This window comes from Mus caroli, chromosome 4, assembly GCF_900094665.2.
Source record: "Mus caroli chromosome 4, CAROLI_EIJ_v1.1, whole genome shotgun sequence".
NCBI lineage: Eukaryota > Metazoa > Chordata > Mammalia > Rodentia > Muridae > Mus > Mus caroli.
This window is the reverse complement of record NC_034573.1, coordinates 91,380,646-91,401,390: the sequence shown is the minus strand read 5'-3', so window position 1 is coordinate 91,401,390 and position 20,745 is coordinate 91,380,646. Positions and strand designations below refer to the sequence as shown.

General features: G+C 42.3%; 1 protein-coding gene across 4 annotated transcripts in view; it reads right to left on the bottom strand.

The window, feature by feature from the left end:
* Window positions 1–20,745, bottom strand: part of Atg4c (autophagy related 4C cysteine peptidase) — a 60,920-nt gene that overhangs the window by 9,254 nt on the left and 30,921 nt on the right. For all 4 annotated transcript variants that reach the window (XM_021160046.2, XM_029476340.1, XM_021160047.2 and 1 more), the window contains exons 7-10: window positions 20,111–20,247; window positions 15,916–15,994; window positions 14,971–15,047; window positions 11,060–11,179 (exon numbers count right to left, since the gene is read on the bottom strand). In XM_021160046.2, coding sequence (XP_021015705.1) covers window positions 11,060–11,179; window positions 14,971–15,047; window positions 15,916–15,994; window positions 20,111–20,247 — 413 coding nt within the window. The remainder of the gene's footprint in view (window positions 1–11,059; window positions 11,180–14,970; window positions 15,048–15,915; window positions 15,995–20,110; window positions 20,248–20,745) is intronic.

The following is a 20,745-nucleotide window of genomic DNA, read 5'->3' as shown; positions in this document are numbered from 1 at the left end:
CACGACAACCAATCCTTCCAGCCCCACCTCTATTCTACTGACTCTATCTCAGGCCACACTGACAGCTCCTCCAAGGCCTCACGGACTCGTCCAGTTGAGCATAAAGATGACTAACACTGGCTGTGGCACGGCAGACTCAGCTCAAAACCAGATACCTAAGAACTGTGTTAGCCTGAGCGAGCTACTTGACCAGACCGTCTCACTTTATTCAGACGTAGAACCAGCAATGCTAGCATCTACCCAACAGAGTTCCTGTGCAGACTGAATCTGCCAACATGTATAAAGGTCTTACAAGACTGTCTGGTCCCTGATGTATTGGCTTCATACTGTTATTGCCATTATTATCACAATATTAGTCTTTTGGCATTTATTAAACATATAGAGTCATTTGCCATTAATGTCTACTCTTATCTTTTTAATGAAACTATAAACCCCTAAAGATTACACAACAAATCAAGAGTTCTTATCACCAGATCCAGAAGGGAAAAGGATGCAGGTGGAGATCACAGAGCTAAGGAAAGGAGCCTCTCTGGAAATACAATTGTAAGCATGCGCCTGAAACACCAAAGTGGTCTCACAAAGACATTTTCCGAGATAGCGATGGGTGAGGGAAATGTCACTGCTGGAGGAGATGGGAACTCTCTCACTCTATGAGGACAAGGATCACAGAGGCAGGTTCCAACCCAATATAAAACAAGCAACAAAAAAGAACAACTGCTAAACAACAGGATCTACCTGAAATTTGAAGACTTTCAAGACTGCTGGAAATAAAGACCATCGTCGCAGGGAAGGTGAATTCTCAGGGAGACAGGAGACTGGGACAGGGATGATGAGAAGCCTTGAGTTGCTGTAACGGCTTGACTCAGTACCACTACTTACTAATTATCACCATTTCTCCTAAAGACTTAGTTACTTTATGTGTATGAGTGGTTTGCTTGTATATAAGCCTGTGCACCACACTCATGTCTGGTGCCCACAGAGATCGGAGATCAGACCCCCTGAAACTGGAGTTACAGATGGATGTTAGCGAGCACGTGGGTTCTGGGAATGGAACTGGGGTCCTCTGCAAGCCAGCTCTCTAGGCCCAGTAATTAGGGCTTTGTAAAAGTTGTTGACCTTCCCAGAACTTCCTTAGCTGTATCAGGGGTGTAACAGTATCTACCTCACAAAGTTCAATTAGAGTGAGATATGTAGGGTGCTCCGCAAAGGACTCAACAAACGCTAGAAATGCATTGGCTTGCCTCTCTGATCTCAAAGTCCATGGATGGAACCACCTTCTGCAACAAAAGGATGACATAGAGGTTTTTGTGTTAACCTCTATTCTAATGAAATAATTTCTTTTTCTAGCTTTTATTGATTTATCATTTATTTGTGTGTGTGTGTATGTGTGCAAGCACGTGCGCATGTGTGCGCGTAGGCATTTCTTTAAGTTATATGCCTCAAAGGCATACAGAATCCCTTGGAGCAGAAGAGGGTGCCAGATCTCCTAGAACTGAAGCTACAGACAATTGTAAGTTGCCATGTGGATGCCAGGAATTGAACCCAGGTCCTGTGGAAGCATAGTCAGTGCTCTTAAGTACTAAGCCATCTCTCCAGCCACAGTGATTAATTTCTTAATATTCTTGGGTTTTATGTGATTTTTTTGGCCTCAAACAGTACTACCAGGTAATATGCTTGCCAACAAAAGGAATGTCTTATTTGATAATCAGGTTGGGAACAATTATTTTAAAAAGAAATATGAGAGGAAAGACAAATACTCCCATTACAATGTCTCCAGGGCAGTGGAGCAGAGTGCGTGTGAGCTAAGTCCACGGGCTATGAGGTATGTTAGCAGAAGCTACAGAAAGCCCTCAGGTCTGCCCTGCAGAGCTCAGAGAGAAACAGGATGCAGATGCAAAAGACAATACCAAACAAACAACAAACAAGAGGAAATGAAATTATTTTCTCAATTTCAAGAAAAATTCCTTAAACAGAAAGAATTTAAAGACACCCAATGATCAGGATCCCAAATGAGGATGTGTAAAGCTGACTTACAGCCAAACAGTAAACCAGGCCGAGTACACTTCATAAGCCCCACTGACTTCGTCTCAGCCTTCAGACTGGTGTTACAGGCAGCACCAACTAGAGAGACACGCAGCACATCACAGAGGGAAAGTGCTTGCTCACTGATGCACAGCATGTCAGAGAGGCAAAGAGCACGGTCATGGATGCACAGCATATCAGATCTGCTAGGATGTAGCAAGTCAGAATTCAAGCCTGAGAGCTTCCAAAGGAAGATGGTCCCATTGCAGGGACAAGAATTTACAACAACATCAGACTTGGCAACAGCCAACTCCCTACAGGAAACAGAGGGCAGGCCTTCAGAGCAGAAAAGAAGAGCAAAGATAGATAATTTGACATTGGGATTATCCTTCCCAGGAAAGAACGAGGAAGGGGAGGGAGGGGAAGAGGAGTGGGAGGGCGAGAGTCAGCAAAGTTTGGTTTTAACTCCACACTGGTCATCACTTTCAACAGATTACCTTTATATATTCACATATACATAATTACATAGAGAAATTAGCTTTCTGAAAAGTGTATTTTGAGTTATACATACTAATAGTACTAAATCAATAGACTATTATAAATCTTGAGATAAGGCCATAGAAATTTAAGGAAAATAACACTGGAATAGGTGAACATCTACTGACGACCCTCTATATAGCTCAATCATTGAGCACTTTGATAACTTATAAGAAAAAACCTTTAACAAAACCTCTTTAATTCAGTCTTTCATTCAACAAATATTTACTGACCCCAAGAGTGTGACACACATCCCTTAGCGCTAGTAACTCAACTATAAACTTTCCAGAAGTTTGCCAAGGTAACACTGCAGTGGAAAAGGCATATGCGTGCCTGAAGCAGCAGAATGCACACAGACGAGTTGCACGTGTGTAAAATGAATGACAGGCAGGGCAGTAAGGAGACAAACCAGGAATGGAGCGACTTCGCACAGACAGCTAGAAGTCTAAGCAGAGAGAGAGAGCACGAATAGAGACCTGGAAGAGGCAAAGGAAGGGACAGGAGCGCATCTGCCATCTGTTGAGAGGGAATTCTACACACAGAGCAAAGCAGGAGCAGGGAGAGGCTCAGTCAAGCTGGCAGAAGAGGACCGAAGGTGAGGTCCCAGGCTGGTGATAGAGGAAGCAGGGATCCCTCCTGAGCCCCATAAGGCCATGTGAGTTTGCACAAGTTTAAGAGTTGACTCGGAATAGGTTGGAAAGAAACTATGAAGGTTTGAATGACAAGTTACTAGCACAATCTTAATTGTATTTTTAATCTATTTCACTATTTTATAGGAATGGGTATTTCGCATAATTGTCAGTCTATGCACTGCATGCACACAGTGGCATGGAAGCCAGAAGACAACATCAGATCCCTGGGAACTGGAGTTGCGAAGGGTTGTGAGGCACCTCATGGGTGTTGGGGCTCAGACCCAGTTCCTCTAAAAGAGCAGCCGGTGCTCTTAACCAGGAGCTGCCATGTTAAATAAGATCACGGTGGCAGCTATGTTGGCAACAGACTGTAGCAAGGTGACTGTTAAGAAACTAGAAAGCCAGGCGGTGGTGGCGCACGCCTTTAATCCCAGCACTTGGGAGGCAGAGGCAGGCGGATTTCTGAGTTCGAGGCCAGCCTGGTCTACAAAGTGAGTTCCAGGACAGCCAGGGCTACACAGAGAAACCCTGTCTCGAAAAACCAAAAAAAAAAAAAAACAAAAAAAAAAAAAAAAAAAAAAAAAAAAAAAAAAGAAAGAAAGAAAGAAAGAAAGAAAGAAAGAAACTAGAGCAGACATTTCCAGGAAGGTGCCATGAAGGACCAGAGTGATGGGAAAGGTCAGCGGGTGCCACTCAACGTGCACGCGGGGTGGGAGATGATGAGAGATGCCTCTGTGGTGCACACAGGGGGTGAGATGGAGAAAGACCCAGTTGGCGGGCAGGGCCCATAAAGACAGCATTGCTGATTTATAGGACAACCAAATTCCCTCTCAATTGCTCTGCTTCGCTTTAGCACTTTTATAATTTCCTTTAGTGTCCACATTCCTTTGGATGGGCAGCAGATAAAACCTAACAGGTCTCCTTCTATACACAGTACCTGTGGCAGAATTCCAATGAAATAAAAAATAAAAATAACTTTACGATTTTAAAAATGGATCTTTTTATTTTATAGTCAAGTCTTACCGATTTAAAAAAAAAATAGCTAAAAGTCACTTTATAAATACCCTTGTTAGGAGAGCCTGATAAAACAGCATGTGGCAAAATAACTCCTCACCAAGAGCAACGGTAAGGATGGATAAAATAGATAAAAGCACCACTGAAAAGCTTCTGGGAGGAAGAGTCCATTGTAAGGAGGGAGAACCTGGTAGGTTGGAGTGACACCAGAGGCGGAAACAGAAAGAACCCTAGGTCCCATGAAAATACCTCCAAGGCAATTCACTTCTGAAGCCAGTAGGTGGTGCTGGGCAAAGCATGCTTCCACACAGGGCAGGGGCGGTGTGTCTCTGCCCTACTAAGTGCACTGAGGCAGTAGACATCACCTTAAGTGACGGAAGTTAGGTACCAGCAAAGGGACATGTGCCAGCCACTAAAATTCAGTAGGAAGACAGTATTGTGTCACCTGCTGTAATACACCTGACCTGAAAGGTGTGAGACCTGAAAGGGGACCTGAAAACCATAAGGAGACACCAGGTAAACCCACCACTAGGGACAAGCTAGAAAATTACCAAACATGTCTTGGTTTTTGTTTGGTTGGGTTGTTTTGTTTTGCTGTGTTTTGTTTAAGCAAATCTGGCCATCTTTAAAAGTACAAGATAAAGTCATGGAAGATGGTAAACTCCTCTAGATTAAAGCAGAGTCAATATACATGGCTGTCTCATGGTATCTTCTAAAGCCCAGATGCTCACGTGATAAACCGCATCACTCCTCTGATTGGAACAGCTGAACCGAGCTTATGCAGGGGAAGGTCTTGTTTGTAAGAAGTGCACATTCAATTCTTCAAGCATAATGGGGCATCATGCTAGCAATTATTCTCACACGGGTCCATGGCAAAGTTAACTGTATTGCATTTTCAACTCTTCTTTAAAATTTCTGTCTCTTTTAAATGGATGTGAAATAAAGACACAAACAAGCAAAAACAGTATTCGTTCTTCAACAAGAAGCACCACAGAAGACAACCATGGCAACAATCAAGAGCGACACAAAATGACGTCAGACAGAAGCCTCGTGAGAAAGAAGGAACAGAGGCATTAGGAAGACGCCACTCACTACAACACAAGGAATTCAGAGTCCTACAAGACTCAGATTCTGGACAGTGAAGCAGAGAAACAGACATAAGGCAGGAAATGCTACCAGAGATAGAGGAAGCAATTGCAATTATATAATTGTAAATGATTTAGTTGGGCCAGGTGAGGCGGTGCAGGCCTGTAATCCCAACACTTGTGATGCAGAAGCAGCAGAATCAGGGACTTGGGCCTTCAAGGTGGCTCAGTGGGTGAGGGGGCCTGCGGCCAAGTCTGACGGTGAGTTAGGTTGTGGAAATCCATATGGGAGAAGGGACAAGCTGACCCCTACAAGTTATCTCCTGGCCTACACATGGACACACACACACAATAAACTCACATGGATAATAAATACAATCATTTGAGAGAGGGGGGAAGGGAAGGGAGGAGGAAGAGAGGGGGGAGAGAAAAGGGAGAGGGAGAGAATAAATACCAGGCTAGCCTCAACTACATAGTTTCAAGGCCAGCTGAAGATACATCAGGATCTATCTAAAAAAAAAAACAAAAACAAAAACAAAAAACAAAAACAAGCAAACAAAAAACCATCATTCCAGGGGTTGAAGAGATGGCTCAGTGGTTTAGAGCATTTGTTGCTCTTCCAGACAACCCAGGTTTAATTCCCCGCACCCATATGGAGGCTCACAGCCATGTGTAACTTCAGTTCCAGGGGATCCGATGCCCTCTTCTACCTTCTCAGGCACCAAACATGTCCAGGGGAAACACATCATGCAGCCAAAACAGTCACACATAAGATAAAATAAATAAATCTAATTTAAAAAAATTGTAATCAATCAATAGAAAAAAAATTTAGTCAATTAGTAGATTCAATAATAGAGTACGACCTAATAATCAAAATTGTACATAAATTAATGATATTGCCACAAAATATATAAAACCAAAAGTAAGAAAATATAAAGAAGAAACAAAGAGGTCCATCCTCGCAGGTGGGAACTTATCCCACAATCTAACTTGGGCCGTCAGACCTGGCAGCAGGCCCCCTAGTCTACTGAGCCACTGTGATGGCCCAGCGTCCTGATCCTCTTGCTCCATGACTCATAGCTGTGACAAACAGCTGGCAAATGCACTGTGTGGTGGTTTGAATATGCTTGGCCCAGAGAGTGGCACTATTAGGAGGTGTGGCCTTGTTGGAGTGGGTGTGGCCTTGTTGGAGGAAGTGTGTCACTGTGGGGGTGGGCAATGAGACCCTCCTCCTAGCCACATGGGAGCCAGTCTTCTCCTGGTTGCCTTTGGATCAAGATGTAAAACTCTCAGCTCCTCCTGTACCAAGTCAGCCTGGATGTTGCCATGTCCCATCTTGATGATAATGGGCTAAACCTATAAGCCAGCCCCAATTAAATGTTGTCCTTGTAAGAGATGCCTTGGTCATGGTGTCTCTTCACAACAATACAAATGCTAAATAAGACACACTGTAAGACTGACTTGGTTCATGGTTTCAGTTTATCGTGGCGGCAAGGTGTGGAGGTATGAACAGTTCTACTCGTGGTGGCACAGGTGTATGAGGAGGCTGGACCAAGAAAAAGTATGGGGCTAGAAACTGGAAAAGACTGTAACCCCTGAAGCCTCCCACCCCTTGGTGACCCCTCCCCACAAGCCAGAACTCATCTCCTAAAGTTTCTGTAACCTCTGCTACCAACACTGTCACCAACTGAGGCTCAGGTGCACATGCACATATGGCTGTGAGGAACACCTCAGATTTGAACCATGGCAATCAGTTAGCTTTCAATAAGTTAAAAAGCATGTAGGAAAATAAAGGACATAAAAAAATGTAAGGAAGGAAAGGAAGGAGGGACAGTGGACAACAGAAAGACCAGAGACAGGGTTAAGGAGAGCTACCCCATCAAGTCTTGAGAAGTCAGCGGCTTCTGCAAATTCATCTTCAGCAAACCTGACTGTGCAAAGGGAACTGGGTGTTAAATTCCTATTAGGACACGAAGAGGAAAAATAAGGTTAGATCAATGGGTGTGGCTACATAGGATCATGAACTTTGAGGAGTTATGTAAATCATTCAAATGACCCTTGACTAGATGAATTCACCATCATCTAGGTAGTCAAGGTCACTATCAATCAGAGAAATACAGATTAAAATACAAACTGATACTAACTCTACCTAGTAGACTGTTTATACATCTTCAGCCAGGCAGCCTCAAGCGTCATCGCACGAGGCGCTGGGAATTCTTGCATACCGCTTTTAGGAGTACTCTGGGCAGCTTCAACCACAGGAGGCAAACAGAACTACACACTCCTGTGTAGTTTTTCTACTCTGTGTAGCATTTCTAGATGTACAAAGTACATCTAATGATGTACAAAGTATATCTAATGCAATTGTGAAGAATGATATATGCACAAGAATACGCTTTAAAACACTATTTATAGGGCTGCACAGAAGGCTCGGTGACTAAAGTACTCACACAGAGCCTGGGTTCAATCCCTAGCACCCACATGGGAGTGCCATCTGTAACTTCACTCCCAGCGGATCTGATGCCCTCTTCTGGCCGTCATAGGCACTGCAGCACATGTGATACACTTAAGTACTTGCAGGTAAAACACTTATACACACAAAAATAAATAACTCTAGCCAGGAGGTAGTGGTGCATGCCTTTAATCCCAGCACTCAGAAGGCAGAGGCAGGCAGATCTCTGTGAGGTCAAGGCTAGCCTGGTCTACAGAGCTAGTTCCAGAACTGCTAGGGCTATATACACATGCATGCATATACACACACCATACACACACACACACACACCCTGTCCTGAAAAACAAACAAATAAATAAATAACTTTAAGAAAATACAAGTAATAGAATATTATTTTAACTAAAACTTGAAAAAAAATTTTAGGTTCTTAGAAACAAGCTAAATGACCATCAACAAAATAAAGGCTGAGAACCTAGGTAACATAGTAAGTAGCATATGATGTTTATAGATGTATCAAAATGGGTGTGATGGACAGATCCAATATGTAAGTTACCAGTAACAAGTCAGAAAAGGAAGGCAGCTGGAGAGAAAGCCACTTACACTGGGTTTATAACCAATTATAGTATATGTGTAATTTTTCATAAGCTCGGTGCTAGAATACAGGCATTTTTCTTCATATGTCTATATGCCTGAAATTTAAATTTTAATGGCATAAAATACATTATTAATGTGCTGCTCCAGCCTGACATTCACACTTCTCTACAATATTATGTCAACGTACGTTTCTAGTGTCACTCCCGCTGTGCTACTTCCTAGCGCCGTGTTTCCTAAGCCGCAGACACTCCTACATGGCCTTCTCTGCCTCCAGGTATGTTACCTCTACATGACTAAGGAACACATGTCTTTTCATCATTGATAACTTAAACAATTTTGTACAAATAAATGAAAGGGGGAACCGTGCTCACTATACCCACAATGTTTTCTAATACGAAGGGAGACTCGTGTGTGTGTGTGTGTGTGTGTGTGTGTGTGCGCGCTTGTCTTTAGTGCCACATGAAAATAGAAGGTATCACACCCTGGATTAACTTACAAGTCATTTTTCAAGTTTAGTGTAAGGGATCGCTTTGGTAGAACTGACATCTCCAGAGCACACCCTTCGGGGTTCTGCTCAGATGGTCAGAGGACAGAGAACCTGCCCGGTATGTACCCTGGGCTTCCGTCAAAGTGGACCCTGCCTGGATATGCACCATAGTGTGGCTTCTCTTGGCCTTCTCCCCGATCATTTCCTTGGCTTTAAGTACGTTCCCTACCTACTAAGCTATGGAAATTATGCGTACACGTTCAGGCTCAGCTTAAATATCACCATCACAATAAAATACTTTGACTTGGATATGCCATCTCTCTGGGTTCAACTCACCTCCTTCCTCATCAATTTATTTCTAGATTCATATGAACGCTTATCATATTCAATGTAATATATGTCTGCTTGTCATATTCCCCTCCTTCAGTATAAATGTTACTCGAGTCTAGAAGCTTTATGTCTTATTCGAAGCAGGAATCCTATCTCAGCCACTTTACGCTTTGTATACAGTAGACACCTGGAGACTGATCTCCATCCAATAATCACCTTAATAATTTTTATTAACATTTTTCAATCACACAGCATACGGAGACTATTCACGCATAGAACGTTACAACTAAACTTGACACTCTAGACTTCCTAGCTTCGTTTTTAACATGAGAAAACAAAAAATAAATCCTATAAGAAAACAATGGGGTGGCTGGAAATGCCAGATTCCGGTGTTACGGTGTGTGCTTAACTTAGAACTGCCCGAGCAATAGTGACTGGCAAAGCCAGGCTTCGGTACCACTCCACGGCCTTTAGCTTCGGAGGGCAGCTCACTGGCTCTTAAAAATCTCGGTACTTCCAGAAGCCATGTCGGCGGAGTTTCCTTTTTGCTTTTCTCTGATACATCAGTGATAATCCTAATTGCTTTTCTGGTGAGGAAAGCCATCATGGCTATTTTGGATCAGAAAGTCAATACGCAACTCCTTGGTAAATGCTTCCCTTTGCCTCGGCCACAGGAGTAGACTGCACTCCTGTTTCAAACACACTTATTCTGATCCAAATAGAAAGTAAGCCAAAGAAAACAGAGAACTTTCCCTTTCCGTGGGAAATATTTATCAACACTATCACTAGATTGCCTGGATTTATATATTTTAGGACATACATGGTACTTCACAAAGACAAAGGAGTATCAAAGCAGAGCATACACTGGCAACCGTGATGTCAGGGAAGGGAGCAATGGAGGCTCCGTGCTCCGTTCTGCTCACAGGCCTCCCTGTTGCCAGGGAGGGAGAGGGGGTGAGGACTATGGGTGGACAGAGGAGGAATGCACAGGCACACCTCCTCCTTGCTCAAATTTTCAGCCACATTCCTGTTGAATTTCTCTTTTTTTTTCTTGGTGGGTCGAGTAAACTAAGATTCCCATTTGAGACTTTGTATTTAACATTTCCATACTATTTTTACATTGTTGAAGTAAAATGTTAACCTACTATGTCTTCCTTCCCAAATGAATAAAATCAAATGGATGGTGAACACTGACAAAATCCCTGTTACGTCTGAGTACCAGCTCCAAGTGCCTCACAGTGATTCTAGTCTGTTCTGACTTACCATGAAAGGGCAGCCTACATTAACTCTTGACCCCGATACAGACACCCATCCGGTTACTCGTACTGAATACAGGAGGCATTAAAGCTCTGTATGTGATTTAGCAGTACCCAGGTACCAAAAACATGCACCAGTTTCAATGCAGCAAGTAGCTGGCTGAGCAACTACTTCAGCGAGTCCTTATGTAGACCAGACCAGACAAGACACTGTTACTGGAAGGTAACACTTCGGTTAATAAGGCAGTTCTAAGAAACCCAAAAATATCACTTCTCTTTTAAAAAAATAAATAAATAAACCACTTGGTCTAAAAAGAAATGAAATTTGACTTGATCAAATACTTCATTAATTTTTTTTTCTACCCCTAAGGGAGTGCCCTTTAAAATCCTCTTCAAATAGGATGTAACCTAATTGCTTGCCCAGGGCCACAGTTACAGGATTTTTATTTCAACACTGCCACCTAGTGGACAGTACTTTTAACTAGTCACTGGCTCCATCTGTCTCAAACGCTGGCTCCCCAAAGTTAGTAATAGAAACAGTCAAGGGGGAATGTTACTTGTATGTACATGTGACAATTTACACACTTATTACCATGGACTAGAAATCATGTAATTTACAACACTGTTACATAGTGATCTTAATAAGGTACCTTAGTGATTTCTTCAGATGCTCGTTCAAAGTCCTGGACATTTCGACAGTAAAATCCTATCGTACAACTAGGATCCATTTTTCGAAATGACATCTTTTTAGGAGATGGACAGTGGAATGTCTGTAATTTTTAAAATAGTTTGGAATTAATTTTCCCTTACTTGATGGACTTTCTCTCAAAATATAATAAACATATTTCCTAAGGAGCATTTTAGCCTTCCCCATTCTCTATAAAGATGCACAACACAAGAACCAGCATTGTGTATATTTAACTAAACCTTCACCCTCATGACACTGTGCTGTTCAGCAAAACAAAGCCAGTTCATCAAGTATGCAATACATTTCTAATATTTGAAGAAAAGAAGAAACACAGACCACCAGAGTCAGCACATATAGTCTAATCTAGAGCATATGTTAGCCAGCCATCTCTATGAGACTGAGTTAAGTCTTTTTTATTAGTGATTCTTCATTGTTTATAAATTCATAGCAGTTTTATCCATATAGCCAAAAGTAAGAAATGAACCAAATATCTGTAAACATATGGCTGAATTGAAACTGTCGTGTTGGAGGGCTGGAAAGATGGCTTGGTAGTTGAGTGCTGGCTACTGTTGCAGAGGACCCAGCACCTACAAAGTGGTTCCCGACTGCCTGTAACTCCAGTGCCAAGGGATACATGGCCCCTTCTGGCCTCTATGGGCACTGCACACATGAAATGCACATACTCATACACCTAACATAAAATAAATAAGGCTTTCTTAAAATGTAAAAACTCATGTCATACCATAGTTGTTTGGAATTAAAATGGAACAAACACCTTGTGTGTGCATGTGGATGAAGGTTCTTTATAGTCTTGTGTGTGCACATGGATGTATGAAGGTTCTTTATAGTCTTGTGTGTGCACATGGATGTATGAAGGTTCTTNATGAAGGTTCTTTATAGTCTTGTGTGTGCACATGGATGTATGAAGGTTCTTTATAGTCTTGTGTGTGCACATGGATGTATGAAGGTTCTTCCTAATGCTTAAAACTCTTGTAACAAGATTATTCTTAGAATCTAACACACAAACCACAGGCTTGTGTAAATGTCCTACACTGATTCAGGGGTTTTTTGTATTTGATTTTGTTATTCTTGTTGTTTTGTTCATTTATTTTTTGATACAGGCTGTTACTGTGTACCCCTGGCTAGCATAGACTTGGCAATGTAGACCAAGTTGGCCTCACACTCACAGGAACCCACCAGCCTCTGCCTCCTGAGTATAAAATTATTGGCCCATAATCAAATTTTCTTCCTACTTTCTTTTCTAATGTTCATTCCCATAAAGAACATGAGATAAGGCAGGTAGAACTCACCCATGGGGGCTCTGCAAAGGACATACCTTCTGAGCAGGCCAGCTCTGTGTTACAGTCGACCAGCACGCCAGCAGTCATGCACCAAACCCTGACCTGTACAAAGTGCTTAGCTAATACTTCCTTTAATTAGTGGAGTCTGAGCTAACTAAAGTAGATCTCTCCAGCACTACCCAATACAAGCAGTTTAACTGGACTTTCCCTAATATGGTTCCAACTATTTTATTTTCACGACATTAAGAAACAGATGAAGCACAAAAAAGCTAAGAAAACTATAAGCTGTAATACAGAGGAGTGTGTTGGGGTACAAGGCACAGTTCTAGGTCATATATTTACGAGAAAGTCTTTTACATAGAGCATGTCTAAAAATAGCCATTTGCAAAATTTGTTGAAAACAGCTAACAAGAACTGATTCTTCAGTTTTTTACTACCTGGTAAGGAAGACAGTTAAAAAAGGCTGTACAAGGTCCAGTGGCACAGGTTTAACTCACCTGTGACTGTGTCCTCGCCCACCACAAAGCAACGACTAGAGCTTTTTCTAGAGTCAGTTGCTAGAACGGCCTAGGCCTGTTCACCGCAGTCTCCGTAGGTAAGAACCACAAACACTAACCTGTAACCTGTGGTCCTCTTGATGTCTGCAAAGAACTTCCTACCCACAAGCCACAGTTAAAGTCTCTGATTTCACTCAAAAGTGAAGCTGCTTGTGGCTGTCCCTCACGAGGAGTGGGACTCGGAAAGGCACCTTAGAGCCATCTCTATGTTTAAATCATGTTGTTCTGTGTTTACCTAAGATTCTGAAGTCAAAACAATACTAATTTAAATTCAGAATCATTTCTACTCATTGTGAAATAAGTCCACCTTTTAAATATATTCCAAAGTGGTATTGCTAGGCTATGTTCACTTTATGATAACACTTTAAGCTATGCATGTATAATTTAATTTTAAAATTCTGATGTCTGGTAATAGCATCCTCTACCTACATACACAATTTAGGGAGTGATAACAATGTATACTTCCTTCTGTAACAATGAAATATATTTCTGGAAAAAAAGAATCAACGCCTATTTATTTCATTTTAATGCATCATTTATTCATTGCCTGAACAAACAATTATTAGGCACCTATTAAATTCTAGACATGATGACATGTTTAATTAAGGAATTCATTTCCTAAAAGAGATACTGTGGGTTCATATTCTTTATATATGCTCTAAAAATAATAACTACTGGCATAATGAATTTTATTACCTAAACACATAAACGATACCAGAACAGTTGTATTTATTCTGGAGCTTGGAATGAAGCTCCCTAAGTGGTAGAGAACATGCCTACTAACTGCAGTTCACATGTTAGTTAGAGAACATGCCTACTAACTGCAGTTCACATGTTAGTTAGAGAACATTCCTGCTAACTGGAACTTACATGTGTGATTCGTAAGGAGTGTATCTTTGCCTGACAAATTCACCTTCCTCACTTGTCTGTCTATCCAATAACTTTAATGCCACTATTTTTCTTAATTTATTGGTGGTGTTTGAAACAGTCACCACTCTAAGACCCTTCTAGGGTCTGGAAGTTGGAACTGGTGACCTAAGAACTGGAACGGATGCCCGTGCCCACTAGCAGGGCTGCTCTTACCTGTAAGAACTTAGTATTTGCTAGCAGTGTTGGCACATGCCAGTAATCTCGGCACTTGGAAGAGAGTGGGTCTCAGTGAGTTCAAGGCTATCTTGATCTACAAAGCGAGTTCTAGGCTAGCCAGGGTGACACAGTGAGACCCCTATCTCAAAGCATAATACTAAAAAAATTAAAATATCATCTTAAAGAACACAGTTTATAATTCTAGAAATATATGAAATAAGAACTCACAGTGTCTGACTTAGGAAACATTATTTCACTAATAATATACAATAATATGCATGCAATGCAAAAGCCATTTCTGAAACAAAACGTTTACCACATTTCGTGCCAGCCCTGCCCTTTATAACTACTACCCTTGCCATTTGTGATCAAAATCATCCTGGTCTGATATAATAGTTACCCCGTCTCACTTTGGAACTCATACTTCCCTGGCTAAAATATTGGATGACAAAATGACCACCCACAGGGAGAGAAGAGTCTATAAAATGAGCTTCAATGACGGCTAGAGATCCAAATAAACCCCAAAGACGTAAGCAGAAGCAGGCCCCCAGGATCTCAGCCTGCCGCTCCACACCAAGCCGTCCTTTTGTCTCCTCTCCTTCCAGAACAGACTAACCCTATAAGTTCTTCTCTAGGTACTGCTTAGGTAGCTGGCTACAGAAGTACTCAGAGCCTTGATCATTTCCTTCAGCACGATCAAGGTGTCTAAGGCGTTAGAGACGGACATGAATGAAGAAGACAGCAAATCACAAACCAAACTTCAGCAGCCAAGCTCGCAGCCTGTGACCAGTGTTGACTACGGTTTTACACACATTTACAAAATACTAACTTGTGATTGTAACACTGGAAAAGCATGGCTGCCTAGCACACCTCTAAGTAAGTCTGCTTCATACAGTGAGAGAACAATCCCAGCTCCCTATGTACAGTACCTCAAGAGGGAAATCCTTTATGCTGACATCTACAAAAGACTGGCAGTAATGAGGATCCATGTAAATCAAACTGTCATCTACAAGGACAAAACAGAAGACAAGTAATTCACAAAACACCTTATTATGACACTGCTTACAATCCAATTTCTATGTAGAGCAGCTGAAAAAAAAAGGCTAGGTGTAACAGCCTGCCAGCCTGAGACTCGCCGACGGAAACGCGGGTCTGCGCGGCACAGATTAACTTTGCATAATCAAATATGCTTGTATAAGCAGAATTTTATAAAGCGATGAGACTGTCATTTAATTTTTGGTGATGAAATTACTTTCACAAACACACAATTATACTCTACAGTTTGCATATGAAAAATGCATTGGCTTCTCTGTTCTGACAGCAAGAACATATTGCTTGTCATTTCATTATCAACTAACACCGCTAAAAACCAGGGAAAAAGTAAATATGTAAATAGCAGCTGCCAAAATGTAGCGGAGTCTGCTGGAAACTCAGGGAAACGGATAAATTGTGCTTTGTTTGTGCAGTAACAGAAATTAAGCACACATTTTAAGGAATTCAATTACACTGTGGACCAAATGACCAGCATGAGTGGCTGAAAGGGACTGACAATGGAATGAGAGACTCACGGGTCTCCCTTAGCCATCTTGTTTGCAGATAATCTCATAATAACTTAACACTTTTAAAAGAAAACAATTTTAAAAAAGGAAAACTTGCCAGGTGTGGTGGTGCACGCCTTTAATCCCAGCACTTGGGAGGCAAAGGAAGGTGGATTTCTGAGTTCGAGGTCAGCCTGGTCTACAAAGTGAGTTCCAGGACAGCCAGGGCTTTACAGAGAAACCCTGCCTTGAAAAACAAAACAAAACAAAACAAAACAAAACAAAACAAAACAAAACAAAACAAAACAAAACAAAACAGCATACTTAGTCACTGACCTTGAAATCCCGCAAAGTAATATGACTGTTTAGGTTTGCCGCCAATGATACCTACACAGTATTCAAGGCTTAAAACACCCTGTCAAAGGGAAGGAATAGAGTTAGTTAATCAAGAGGCAGGTGGAAATGACCTGAGATAGCCGAGGCTGCACTGCAAGCGCCCCAACTTCTCACCAACAGTTACTACGTTTTCACATTTGCTCCGTGTCCTGGAATCCTCATCTTCCAAACTGCCTCCCTTTTTCTTTTAACAACTCAGTATTAATTCACATCAAATATCTTTATCAGGGTGTGGCTCAACAGCAGGGACAGGCCACGGTGTGCCACAGGAAGAAAAAATGAATAACATCACAAAGCACAAGAAGTCCTACCAAAGCAAAGCTCTGTTCTTCTCCTCATGAGAACATTCTCCTGAGCCAGAGCAGTGGTTCTCAACCTGTGGGTTGCAACCCCTTCATGGGGCTGCCTAAGACCATCCTGCATAGCGGATATTTACACTATAATTCATGGTAGCAGCAAAATTAACATTATGAAGTAGCAATGAAATAGTTTTACGGTTGGGGGTCACCACACCATGAGGAACGGTATTAAAGGGTCGCAGCGTTAAGAAGGTTAAGATCATTGAGATCCAGTGAGCTAGAGGATTAAATAAAGGCTCAGATGGCCCCCCACCTTAACACTATCTGGCTCATGACTGTGTGTTACAATGCCAAAGCTGCTATACATTCATCAGAGAACTTTCTTGGAGGTGAATGCAGTGGCATATATATATATACCATCCTATTACTCAAGAGGCTGAGGCAGAAGAGAGCTAGCCTGGGCCACAAAGCAAAACTTGTCTCAAAAAGAAAAAAAGAAAAACTCTGATTCTTGGATTTTGATCTTTCCTAAGCTAATAATATACAAATGTGGTGTCATCATTTGAGGTTAGGCAGGGGTGGTGAGTGACATGCAGCTTCCCGCCAGGCAAGCCATCCTGAGGGTAAGCAACAGATATTCTGTAGCTGTAAGAGTCTATCCCCTGCTATGACACAGCCTTGCCAATCTTTAAGTCAGACCAGCTGTGATCATTTGAATGGGACCCTCACAAACAGTCTTGTGACACTCCCTAGCAGAGGGCAGGGAAGGTCATCAGACTCTTGGGATTCCAGCTGCTCGTTCCTCCAGTCCCCGTCCTGGCCTGTAGCCCAGCTGTTAGAGTGCACAGGAGGTGAAAGGCTGACTGGAGAGGGACTCTGGCAGCACAGCTACTGTAAGTTACTGTGCATGTTAGGGCAAGGATTTACATTGACAGACCCAAGTCACCCATGCTCCTGTGAGGAACCCAAGTGATCTCATGGGTTCACCAAACTGCACTTAACTGGAGTAATTGCTTGGTCTGCTGTTGTCCTATCTGGGGTGAGCAGGCATTACTGCACATCTCCTAGGGAAAGTGTGTAACAGTTGCTACCGCTATAAGGCTTGACAGGATAGTGTGCTTAGGCTTGGGGCCATCACCATCACCTCACTAAGGGAAATGCAGAAATTCAGGGGCCACACTGCCTCATTAGGGAGCATAAGAAATCACCAAGAGGTCAGGGGAGTGCTGGAGGCATGCATCCACACAGGACTAACTGCCACAAATACCATCCAGGTGAGTCTAGGAAGGCTGGGATGAAGTATGATCACTTAGAGAAGAACCAGAGAATCTGCCCAACGGTCAACCCAGATAAACTGTAGACACTAGTCAGTGAGTAGACATGGGTCAAGGCTGCAAAAAACAACAGGAGTTGCTCCCGTCACTGATGTGGTGTGGCTAGACTACCATAGAGTTCTCGGGGAGGGAAAACTCCCTAAGCAGCCTATCATCATGAAAGCCAAACTCTTCAGCAGGGCTGAGAAGACTAAGGGTGTTGGAGGTGCCTGTGTCCTGGTACGTTTCCCTGTGTTCTGACTGTAGGTTCTTTGATGACATTCCTATACACAATACCAAAAGGATCTTTCTTTTTTTTTTTTTTTTCATTTTTGAAACAATGTCTCATGCAGTCCAGGACAGCCACAAGCTTACTACATAGCTGAGAATGACCCTGAACTAACCTGTCCCTCCCCTTTCCCAGATGCTGGCATTACAGGTGTGTGCCACCACACCCAGCTTAGAGCTCATTATTATTAAAATTTTGGGGACTATCTCCTTGACATCTGCCAATGTTACATACACAGATTTATTAGCACAATTTTATGTGGCTATGTAACATTGTATATGCTACTTTCTTTTTCTGGATTAAAAAAAAAAATCTACGTGTATACGCATGCCTGTGTAAGCTTATGTGCACTATATCTGTGTAGTTGCCTACAAAAGCCGGAGGACATTAGACTCCAACGGCTGGAAGTACAGAAAATTGTGAGCCACTTGATGTGGGAGCTGGGAACCGAACCTGGGTTCTCTGGTAAAGCAGTCAGTGTTCCTAACCACTAAACCATCTCTCCAGCCCCATGCTACTTGATCTTTTTGGCATTCATTATGTCATAAACAGTTTTCAAATCAATAAATACACATATCTCTTTGATAACTAATGGTTGTAGTCTATGCTTACAAACCCTCATAATATTTGAACTGTTCTCGGTTTCTTACTTGCTGACTGGCTAGGCTGCCTGGCCATCAAGTACAAGTCCACATCCCCAGTACTGGGGTTTCAGGAATCTTTCTGTGGGCATTTAGGGTTCAAACTGGGGTCCTCATGGGACTTGACTAGCTAAACCATCTGTCTCCCTGGCCCCAGTTCTGTTTTCCTTTGAGACACTGTAAAAGCAGTGCTAGGACTTAGACACGGTAAGACGGAGGGGACTATATTTACTCTGATCATAAAAAGTAACTGGTAGGAAAGTAGGAAGCAACGTCAGGGTCCTTCTGTATCCCTGCTGCTGGTGTAGTGCAAAGGGAAGCCAACTGGGAAGGCTGGTGGGCAGGGCAGGAGACACAGCTAGGAGTGGAAGAATACCACTCCGTCTTCTAGGTAACACTAAAGGCCTGCTATCTGCAGTGGTTGTTTAAAGTTTTACTGGCAACTCAGGTTGCACTCTTCCAGTCACCACGAGCACATGCATTGTCTGGGGCTGTAATCAGATTGTCTGCAATTGTAAGACATTACAGACTTGCGAGTAGAAGATTGTGTGCAGCCACATCTGTTCTGTGTGACATCGCAACACAACACTGTCATCACCAAAGTTCACACTAAAGGACCACACAATCCAGTTACCAAAGCAAAAAGAAAAGGAAAAAAAAATCTCATAGTGTCTTAAGTAAGCTTCCAATCTTGCTTGGTTAGCATTCATAGCTTCCCTGGGCTAAGGACTGAACACCTCTGCACTGTGAATCAAAACAAACTTCAACTCCCTAAAGTTTATTCTGCCAAGTGTTCCATCACAGCAAGAAGAAAAGTCATTTTATTAAAGCTGAAATGATAGTAAAGATACAAACTTGCAGGCTAAGGACTGAACACCTCTGCACTGTGAATCAAAACAAACTTCAACTCCCTAAAGTTTATTCTGCCAAGTGTTCCATCACAGCAAGAAGAAAAGTCATTTTATTAAAGCTGAAATGATAGTAAAGATACAAACTTAACCAAATACTCAATATTGCAAAGGTATTGCTTTAAAACTGAATGTCTTAGTGTCTAACACAAGACAGGTTCTTTTGGTTCAAGAAACACAACTATATGCTATGGGATTGAAGAGACTTCTTAAGAAAGGCAAGTGGGGCCCGCCATACGACCTCACTTCTGCTTATATAATCAATTCCTCTCTGGCACCACAGTGTCACAAGAATAAGTTATGAAATACAGTAGCGATTTTAAAAGTGTGTTTTAATGGTTAGTTTGACATGGTTTAGTGTTAGTTTTAGGAATAACTAAGATAAATATATTTCCAATCAGAAAAGGATCCTGGAGTAGTAGCCATATTGCAAACCTCGCTCCTGCGTGCCATCAATTAGTGTAGACTGAAAGCTTTTCACACCATCATAGAAGGATGCTCTTCCGACTCACACATGATCTCTCAGTGCTGAAATTTAAAATGCCTGATGCCACACTTCACAATGTATAGCTGTGAGGTCATGCCTTACTTGTGGAGAAGAGACTCCAACCCCTCTCTATTTTTTATTTTATATTAGGTACTACTGCCTTGAACATAAAAACAAGGAGAACTGAGCCCCTCTTACCTTCACAAACTCCAGATAGTCGGTATTGGTCCTTTCTCCACCAAGTCTAACAGGAACTAAAATAATAACAGCCTTGTCACGTGCATCTCCGGCCGTCACGGAATCAGTCTGCTTATCAATCACGTCAGAATTGTAAACTGGGAGAAACACAATGAGTGTGTGTGTATTAAACATTATAAAGGCAGCTGTATAAACACTCTTACTCTAATCCCATCCCTCCACTGGTTGGTCATCTGTCTCCACTATCACCATCAAAGCACCAACAAGTTCAAACTTTCATACTCATGGACCCTGGAAACAACAGTAGGAAAACACAAGACTTGGTCTCCCTGAGCATGTGTTCTGGCCAGGAAACTGATGACAGCGAGTAGAAGCGTAAGGTAGTCAGAGAGTGTTTAACCTGGTTAGATGACAATAGCTGGCTAAGCAGGAAGGCACTGGCCCCGACCGAGCCTGACAACCTGAGGTCCACTGCCAGAATGATGGGAGGCGAAAACCAATTCCTGCAGGTTGTCCTATGCCCTGGGCACACCCACGACTCCCACAGAATAAATACATGTTTTAAGAAGTACAGAATGGCCGGGCGTGGTGGCGCACGCCTTTAATCCCAGCACTTGGGAGGCAGAGGCAGGCGG